General features: G+C 60.5%; 2 protein-coding genes across 3 annotated transcripts; both read left to right on the plus strand.

Moving 5' to 3' along the window:
• Positions 1 to 236: 236 nt before the first annotated feature.
• On the plus strand, positions 237 to 4,520 carry SLC34A1 (solute carrier family 34 member 1). Of its 2 annotated transcripts, XM_030458950.1 has the most exons (13): positions 237 to 305; positions 525 to 641; positions 789 to 971; positions 1,404 to 1,532; positions 1,607 to 1,750; positions 1,861 to 1,972; positions 2,059 to 2,254; positions 2,354 to 2,449; positions 2,565 to 2,664; positions 2,911 to 3,078; positions 3,400 to 3,516; positions 3,645 to 3,769; positions 3,874 to 4,520. In XM_030458950.1, exons 2-13 carry the CDS (start codon positions 539 to 541, stop codon positions 4,426 to 4,428), a joined length of 2,028 nt encoding a protein of 675 aa, XP_030314810.1. In that variant the 5' UTR covers positions 237 to 305; positions 525 to 538; the 3' UTR covers positions 4,429 to 4,520. The 2 variants fall into 2 exon arrangements, with proteins under 2 accessions (XP_030314810.1, XP_030314811.1); XM_030458951.1 differs by lacking the exon at positions 2,911 to 3,078.
• An 815-nt stretch (positions 4,521 to 5,335) lies between these two features.
• On the plus strand, positions 5,336 to 6,499 carry LOC103532942 (alpha-2Db adrenergic receptor). Its single transcript, XM_008498755.2, has one exon. The coding sequence runs from the start codon at positions 5,357 to 5,359 to the stop codon at positions 6,374 to 6,376; it is 1,020 nt and encodes a 339-aa protein (XP_008496977.2). The 5' UTR covers positions 5,336 to 5,356; the 3' UTR covers positions 6,377 to 6,499.
• Positions 6,500 to 8,709: the final 2,210 nt, after the last annotated feature.

Raw genomic sequence — 8,709 nt, forward strand, 5'->3', positions numbered from 1 at the left:
CCCAGGGGCAATGCTGAGCCTCAGGCAGATGAGGTGGGGTGTGCCAGTGGTGCAGAACCTGGGACACATGCCCCATTTCTCCCCAGGGCCACAGCTGATGTGGGATGCTGCGAGGTTACCCATTAACTGCAGGAATTTCTGGGGAGGAGGTGAGTGGCGGAGGTGAGGGGCAATGCAGGGCTCCTTAGACTTTGCTCTTGGTGTGCATATAAAGGACGACGGTGTCTCACGGGCCACTTTGCTGGAGGGACGTGTGGATCTGGCATGTGGATGTGGCATTGTCCTGAGTGCCCGGCCAGCCCCAGGTGAGCAGAGCCCTCGGCAAGAGGGTGTCCCTGTGTCCTCTCCACTGGGGCTGCCTGCCCTTGTGTGAGCTTGCTGGGGTGGTGTGGCAGTGGCTCAGGGGACACTGGGTGATGGGATGGTCCTTCTTGGTGGTGCCAAGGAGATAGCACCAACCCACCATTGGGATTCTGGTGGTGGTCTGTGCTCCACTGTGGCAACTGACAGCCACCTCTGCTCAGCCTCAGCAGGAGCGATGCTGCCCTACTGCAGGGAGAGCCCAGCCCTGCCCCACTGCCCAGTGCGGGGTGGAAGGGTGATGCATGGGCCTCAGTTCACCTACTGCCCCAGCCCCCAAGGTAGGTGCTCCCTGCATTCCTTCTCTTCACCCCTCTGGGCTCAGCTCTTCTTCTGGACTGACCCTGTCCCGGGTGCTGCCTGGGTCCCCTCCACGGGGGGCTCCTTGCAAGGATGGGGCTGTAACACAGGTGTCCCCCTCTCCCCAGCTCTGCACCGGCTGCCAGGTGCCCATGCCTGTCCCTTCACCGTCAGTGCTGTGCCTTGCCCTGACCATGGCTTCTCCTGCCCCGGCTCCCCGGGGCGCCTGGGTGAGGGCAGGGAGCGGTACGAGCTGGAGGCACTGCCCTGGCAGGGTCCCCGGCTCGGCTTGGATGAGCTGCAGAAGCCAGGTGAGACCCAAGGCGTGATGCCCCTGGGTTGGGGAGCACCCTAGAGACCTGCTGGAGGGACACAGGGGGGGCATAGGGTGCCAGGAGATCCCAAGCTTTGCCCCTTGGACTGACAGCAGTTCCTCACCTCTTCCCTGCCATGCCAGTCCTCTGGGGTTGGCACCCCAGCCAGACCCCCATGTGGTGGTCTGTGAGCTGGCACAGGGGACCCTCAGCTTCCTGGGGTGCCACTGGCAGAGCTGAGCGGTGGCTGGGGGTGCAGAGTGCTGCAGGGTGGAGGGTTGCAGAGGGGACCCAGGGAGTGGTGGCACAGCCGGGGACATGAGCCCCATCCTGCCAGGGGCACAGAAGGATGGTGAGGGGGCTGCGGAAGTCCAGGGAGCTGTGGTCATGCTGTGGCCAGTGTTTAACAATCTCTCTTGTCTTGTGCAGAGCTGGGGTGCTGGGCCAGGGTCCAGTCCATCTGTGTCTCCCTTCTCAAGGTGCCCCTGATGTTTGGGTTCCTGTACCTCTTCGTGTGCTCCCTGGATGTGCTCAGTTCTGCCTTCCAGCTGGCTGGAGGTAGGACGGAAGGGGACCCAGGTGGCTGGTGTCACCTATCATGACGACACCCTGTCACTTACGCTTTCTTGCAGGCAAGGTGGCTGGTGACATCTTCAAGGACAATGCCATCCTCTCCAACCCTGTGGCTGGGCTGGTGGTGGGCATCCTGGTGACGGTGCTGGTGCAGAGCTCCTCCACCTCCACCTCCATCATTGTCAGCATGGTCTCCTCAGGGCGTGAGTGTACCTGTGGGGCTCCCTGGGACCTTGAGGCTGGGAAATAGGGTGTCTGGACAGGGTCACCCCAAGCTGGGCCATGCAGGGCTAGCAGGTCTCTCTGTTCCCAGTGCTGGAGGTACGCTCTGCCATCCCCATCATCATGGGCTCCAACATCGGCACCTCTGTCACCAACACCATCGTGGCCCTCATGCAAGCTGGTGACCGCAGTGAGTTTAAACGGTGAGAGATGGTCAGGGCAGAGGAGGCTGAGGGGCTGGAGGCTGCTCCCCAATGACCACCCCATGCTATTGGGCTCCTCTGTGCAGGGCCTTCGCTGGTGCCACAGTGCATGACTGCTTCAACTGGCTGTCAGTGCTGGTCCTGCTGCCACTGGAGGTGGTGAGCGGGTACCTGCACCGTGTCACCCACCTGGTTGTGGCAACCTTCAACATCCGCAGTGGGAAGGATGCCCCTGATCTGCTGAAGATCATCACGGAGCCCTTCACCAAGCTCATTATTCAGGTGTCCTCAGCTGTGGTGTCTCCATCCTAGCTAAGATGGCCTGAAGCCAAGGGTACAGTCAGTCCCCAAGGGCTCTCTCCAACATTTATGTTGTTGCAGCTGGACAAGTCAGTGATCACAGGCATTGCAACAGGGGACGAGAGCCTGCGCAACAGGAGCCTCATACGCATCTGGTGTGGCCCTGCACTCCCACAGGTGAGGGGTCTGTGGCCCTGCAGGAGCCACCAAACAATCCCATGGAGGGTGGGCAGTGGACAGGGGCTGGCCAAGAATGCTGTGGAGCTGTCTGCAGCCCAGTCTTTCCCTGCAGATGGCCACTACAGGGCTTAGTTCCCCCGTGAACTGCACTTCCCCTGGCCACTGCAGCACTAAGGGCATCGAGATCCTCCACAACATCACCAGGCAGAAGTGTGAGTGGGTGCAGGGGGCTTGACCAGGGCTGGAAGCATAGGGCACAGGGCTGGGGAAGGTGCAGCTGGGGCTGGGAGGCTGTATGTGGGATGGAAGGATGCTGGGCATGGGGCACCAATTGTGATGTGGGCCAGTGCTGGGAGATGTTGGGGAGGGGGTCCAGATGTGGTGTTGTCCTGGGGGGACAGATGAGTGAGCAGGGCTGAGCTGGCCCCAGCCAATTGCCCAGCCATGCTGTGGGGCAGGTGAGCACCTCTTTGCTGACACACCACTGCCCGACCTGGCCGTGGGGCTGGTGCTGCTGGCTGCATCCCTCATCGTGCTCTGCACCTGCCTCATCCTCCTGGTCAAACTCCTCAACTCCCTGCTCAAGGGGCAGGTGGCCAAAGCCATCCAGAAGGTCATCAACACTGGTGAGTGGAACGGGACCCACTGTGGGGTGAGTGGGATGGGACCCTGCCTGCCCCATAGCCACCCAACCCCTCCTGCCATCCTCAAACCCATCCCTACCTTTCCCCAGCCCCCATCCCTGCCTGTACATCCATGTCCTCTGTCCCTGATCCCCACTCTACTTAGGAGTATCTTGTCCTCCTGCTGTCCACATAGTCCTTCCCCAGCCACCCTGGCCACTAGCTGCCAGGCTGGTGCTGTACCCAGAGCCTGACCCTCTCGAGCACCATGCAGGAGCTCTGGGCTGCTCCCAGCTCACGTGTCCATGCCTGTCTCCATGGCAGACCTCCCACACCCGCTCAGCTGGCTCACTGGGTACTTTGCCATGGTGGTGGGTGCTGGCATGACCTTTGTGGTGCAGAGCAGCTCTGTCTTTACATCGGCCATCACACCCCTGATTGGTGAGTCTCAGTCCCTTCCACAATGCCCTGTGGGTTCTGGGGTGCTCAGAGAGGCAGAAGGAGCACTGCCTCCCTGGAGATAGCACTTTTGATGTGCAGTGAGACAGGATGGGGTGCCTCTCCCACAGGCCTGGGGGTGATCAGCATAGAGCGTGCCTATCCCCTGACCCTGGGCTCCAACATTGGCACCACCACCACTGCCATCCTGGCCGCCCTGGCCAGCCCTGGGGACAAGCTGGCCAGCTCCTTCCAGGTATGGGCAGCCCAGAGCGAGGTGTGGGCTGGTGGGGGGCTCTGGGCAAGACAGGGCTGGGGGAAGTCTGTGTGCCTAGCCTAACAGGGCTGCCCTCCCTGCAGATTGCCCTCTGCCACTTCTTCTTCAACATCTCTGGTATCCTGCTGTGGTACCCACTGCCCTTCACTCGCCTGCCCATCCGCATGGCCAAGGCACTGGGTGAGCGCACAGCCAAGTACCGATGGTTTGCTGTGCTCTACCTCATCATCTGCTTCCTCCTGCTGCCCTCCCTGATTTTCGGCATTTCCATGGCGGGCTGGCAGGCACTGGTGGGGGTGGGTGCACCCTTCCTCGGCCTCCTCTTCTTTGTGGGGCTGGTGAATGCGCTGCAGACACGCAGCCCCGGCCGCCTGCCCAAATGGCTGCAGACCTGGGACTTCCTCCCTGCATGGATGCACTCACTGCAGCCCCTCGACCAGCTCATCACTCGGGCCACCCTCTGCTGCACCGACCGCTGCCGCAGCCCTGAGGGCTGGGAGGATCACGAGGGTCCTCCCTGTGACAAGGCCAGGCTGGGGCTGGACAACCCTGCACTTTCCTACCCCGAGGAGGTGCCTGGCCCCACCATCCGGGTGGGCTCCCCTCACCCACCCCTGCACGGTGCCACCCGGCTCTAGCCAGAGCCAGATGCCCAGGATGCTGCTCCAAGGCAGCCCAGTCCCTGCCATTGCTGCTGAGCTGGTGTCTAATAAATGCCAAGCACCCACTCCCCAGGTGTGTGTCTCTGGCTTCTGTCTCTGCACTCCCTGATGGAGTTGTGGGTGCCAGATGTCCACCACAAGCCTTACTCTGCCACTGCACAGCCCAGCCCCACACGGGTGCCCAGTGCTGGGAACACACCAAATGTGCTGCTGGGGCCAAGGGGCCACACACAGATGGTGCTGCAGCTGAACCCTGAGGTTTGCAGCCAGCCCGTTCCAATGTGCCACAGGATGAATGGTCCCTGGAGGGTCCATGCTGCACTCACTGCTCGGTGTCATGGCTGTGAAGTGGGCACAGCACAGGGCAGCTGTCAAGGTGCTGCTGGGGTGCAGCTCAAGTGTATGAGGCTCAGTGACTTGTCATGACCAGGCAGCGTCCCTGGCCTGCAGGGTACTCCAATGCCCATAGCAGGAACCCACCCACCATGGTGACCCTGGCAGGAGCCCTTCAAGTGATGTCAATAATTGTTTCTCCCACTGCCCACAGATGCTTGGCCTCCTGCCAGCGATATTGCCCGATATCGCCCGTCCCTCCCACCCTCCTCCCTTCCCTCCCCTCCCTCTCTCCTCCCCTCCCGCCCTCCGCCGGAGCCAGGACCAGCAGAACCAGCGGGGCTGCCGTGGGATCTACTCCAGTGATCCCAGCACTGCCACTGCCCCGCGTGCCTGGCTGGGTGGCCACCAGAACGGGTCAGTTGAGGACCAGTGGTGGTCGGGACGTCCTCCCAGAGACTTGGCAATTCCGGGACTGTTCCAGGAGATGCAGCAGGGTCGGTGAGCAGGGTGCACGCGGGGGGGGGTGGCAGCCTCATGGAGCTTCGGCCGCCGGACGGGCCGGGCCAGCATGGAGCCAGCCAGAGCCCTCCCCAATGCCTCCGGTAACAGCAGTGGTGCTGGCAATGCCCCACACTCCCCTGTTGCCACAGGGCTCATCCTGCTGGCTGCCCTGGCTGTTCTTTTGACCACACTGATGGGCAACACGCTGGTGGTGGTGGCCGTCTCCACCAGCCGGGCACTGCGGGCGCCCCAGAACCTTTTCCTGGTGTCACTGGCCTCAGCAGACATCCTGGTGGCCGTCCTCGTCCTGCCCTTCTCACTGGCCAATGAGGTGATGGGCTACTGGTATTTCGGTGACCTGTGGTGCAGTCTGTACCTGGCACTGGATGTGCTGCTCTGCACAGCTTCCATTGGGCATCTCTGTGCCATCAGCCTCGACCGCTACTGGGCCGTCACCCGGGCAGCCAGGCTCAACCTGCGCCGCAGCCCCAGGAGAGTGAAGGGGATGATTGGGGCAGTCTGGGCAGTGGCAGCCCTGGTGGCACTGCCACCACTCCTGTGGGCCCAGCCACGGGGACAGGAGTGCCAACTGAGCCAGGAGACGTGGTACGTGCTGGCCTCCTGTGCCACCTCCTTCTTCGCTCCCTGCCTCGTCATGGTCACTGTTTACTGCCGTATCTACCACCTGACTGCCCGGAGGACTGCAGCCCTCTTCGCCACCCATGCCCCGTGCCTGGACAAAAAGGGTCTGGATGTGGGGACACTGGGCTGGCGGCACCAGAGCCAGCACCAGAGCATATTGCTGTATCGCCGGAGGCTGGTGCGGGCACGGGAGCGGCGCTTCACCATCGTGCTGGCCGTGGTGATGGGGGCCTTCATGCTCTGCTGGTTCCCCTTCTTCTTCACCTATAGCCTGGGGGCTGTCTGTGGGGAGGGTTGCCACATCTCCAAGCCCCTCTTCAGCTTTTTCTTCTGGATTGGCTACTGCAACAGCAGCCTCAACCCCCTCATCTACACCCTCTTCAACCGGGACTTCCGTGCCGCCTTCCGCCAGCTTCTTGCTGTCCCCTGTTGGCACCACACCTAGGGCCCTGCTAGGACACCAGGGACATGGCCACCAGCCCTGCTCACCACTGGCAGCACCCTGCCCCATCATGGACCACAGACCTGTGGACATATGACAGCGTACACCTCAAGGTACTTTTGGAAATGCGGGGTTGAATAAAATGAGGCCAAACCAGTGCCTGGGGCTGGTGTCTAACCCTTGCTGGCACCCCATACATACATCCCTCTTGCAGCATGGGGAACATGCTGGTGGTGACAACTTGTGGCAACTCCAGCTCCTCTGCATGCCCAGGACCCCCAACATCCTCCAACAGAGGAGGGACTCAGTGGTTGCTGCAGGGGACCAAAATCCCAAATGTGGCAATGTCACAAATGCCAGGCTGTGCTGGCCATGCCACTACAGCATGCCAGTGCCTCTCTGTCAAGACTGTCCCCTCCAGCTGCCCATCAGCATGTGCCACACCATGGGGGGCTTCATGGGAATACCCCGTGGTGGGGGGTTGTGGGGCCACAGTGGGACACAGCTCAGTGGCTTCACCAGGATCATGCTGCAGGATGGAAAGGAAAAATGACATCCCAGTGGATAGGCTAACCTAGCTTGGGAGATGTGACTGCATTGGAACGGGCTATGGCACAGCCTGAGGGGCCACAGGGGCAACAATGGGGCAAAGACCTGGGGCAAGTGCATCCCCCCAGGGGCAGCGGCTACCCTGTGTCTGCCCTGCTCCGCTCCACACAGACACCCAGGGGTCAGGGGCTGTTCTACTTCTCCAGCTTTGCAGCTCAAAATAGAAAATCTCAAAACATTAGAGTTTCACTCAGCTAAAAACAGCCACTGGCGCCTGGGAGCTGGAGCCCAAGGAACGCTGGTTCCTGCCAGCCCCCACCAGCAACTGCCGGGGTGAGTACAGCTTAGTTGTGGGGGATGGAAGAGATGGGGGTACTTGCAGTGGCAAGGATCTCCAGGCCATCTCTTGTGCCCGCTGGCCCCATGTGTTGAGGCTTGTGGCATGAGCTGGAGGAGGCTCCCAGTGGAATAATCCTGGCGTGGGAGCCTTGCTCTGACCCCCTGGAGGCAGCTGGCCCTGGTGGTTGGAGTTTTGCTGGTACCGCCCACGGAAGGAGCTGCCCTATCTCTGATGCCTGGCTTCCCCCCCCCACAGCTGCTTTTCCCCTTTTTGCAACTAAACATCATTTTGCCTCTAAAAATACCCAGGGAAATGAGAGTCCCTGACAGGGACTCAGTCAGATCAGCTTGGCTGGGAACAGAGGCTCTCCTCCAGGGTCACCAGCCTTGCCAGCAGCACCCCAGGGCTCTGCAGTGCCCTGGCTTGTGCACCCTGCCCTCACCCTCGCCTGGCACCACTGTGACCAACCAGGGGACCAGGCACTGTCCCCTCTCCTGGCACAAGTGTGTGGGGCCAGGATGGTGCAGGGCAGGAGGGTCCAGGGACCAGCTAGAGTGGGGGGCATGCAGGGACCCCCCAGTGTTGGTAAGGATAAGCAGGCACATCCAGCCTGTGATGGCATCAGGGCAACAGCTGAGCACTGAAGGAATCTTCAGGCTGATGTCTGGAACATCAGATCCTGAGGGCTGGATGGGGTCTGGGATCACCTGGTCCCCTACTTTGCCCCAGGGTGCAAAGGGATGCAGGGGCAGTAGGGAGAGATCTCCCCAACACTACATCTCCTGCTGCATCACCACCCAGCACATCGCCCTCTCTGCAGCAGGTGGGCTGAGCAGCTCACTCTGTCTTTCTGCAGTGGTCATTTCCATTGCAAGTTTGGACAAAGTCCATTTAAACCACCACACTGTGACCCTTATTCTTGCCCTGCTGTGACCCCAGTACTGCCAGGGAAGTGTCTCCCCTCAGCGCAGCACCTGAACTCCTCTGCCAGAATTGTGTCCCATGTTTTCATGCTGTTTCTCCAGTTTCTCAAGATTATTTTAAATTACTCCCCTAACAGGTTTGTGTTTGGGGCCCTCTCTCTCTCCAGCCACAGCTCCTCTGCAAAACTAAAAAGCAGATTCTTGGTGCTACCACCAGCTCTGCTGGGGACACCAGGGCCCCTCCAGACACTGGAGCTGCTCTGCAATGCCCCATGCATGGCCAATGACTTTTGCTGGCTGTGGGAATAGTGCTGTAAAACACCAGCTGGGAAGAAACTGAAAGTAGCAACCTAAGGGTTAAGCATGAAAACAAATTCATCGCATTTGAAGCTCAAAATAAGTTTATGCCACCTTTAAAAAGAAAACAGCTCTAAAAGAAGAAAGCTCACAGTGTGAGCTCATGCCTCATTGCAGAGTGACATGAGAGGTCACCTCCAAGGTATGGCAGTGCAAAGCGTTCTCCT

The sequence above is a fragment of the Calypte anna genome, chromosome 13 (assembly GCF_003957555.1).
Source record: "Calypte anna isolate BGI_N300 chromosome 13, bCalAnn1_v1.p, whole genome shotgun sequence".
Lineage (NCBI taxonomy): Eukaryota > Metazoa > Chordata > Aves > Apodiformes > Trochilidae > Calypte > Calypte anna.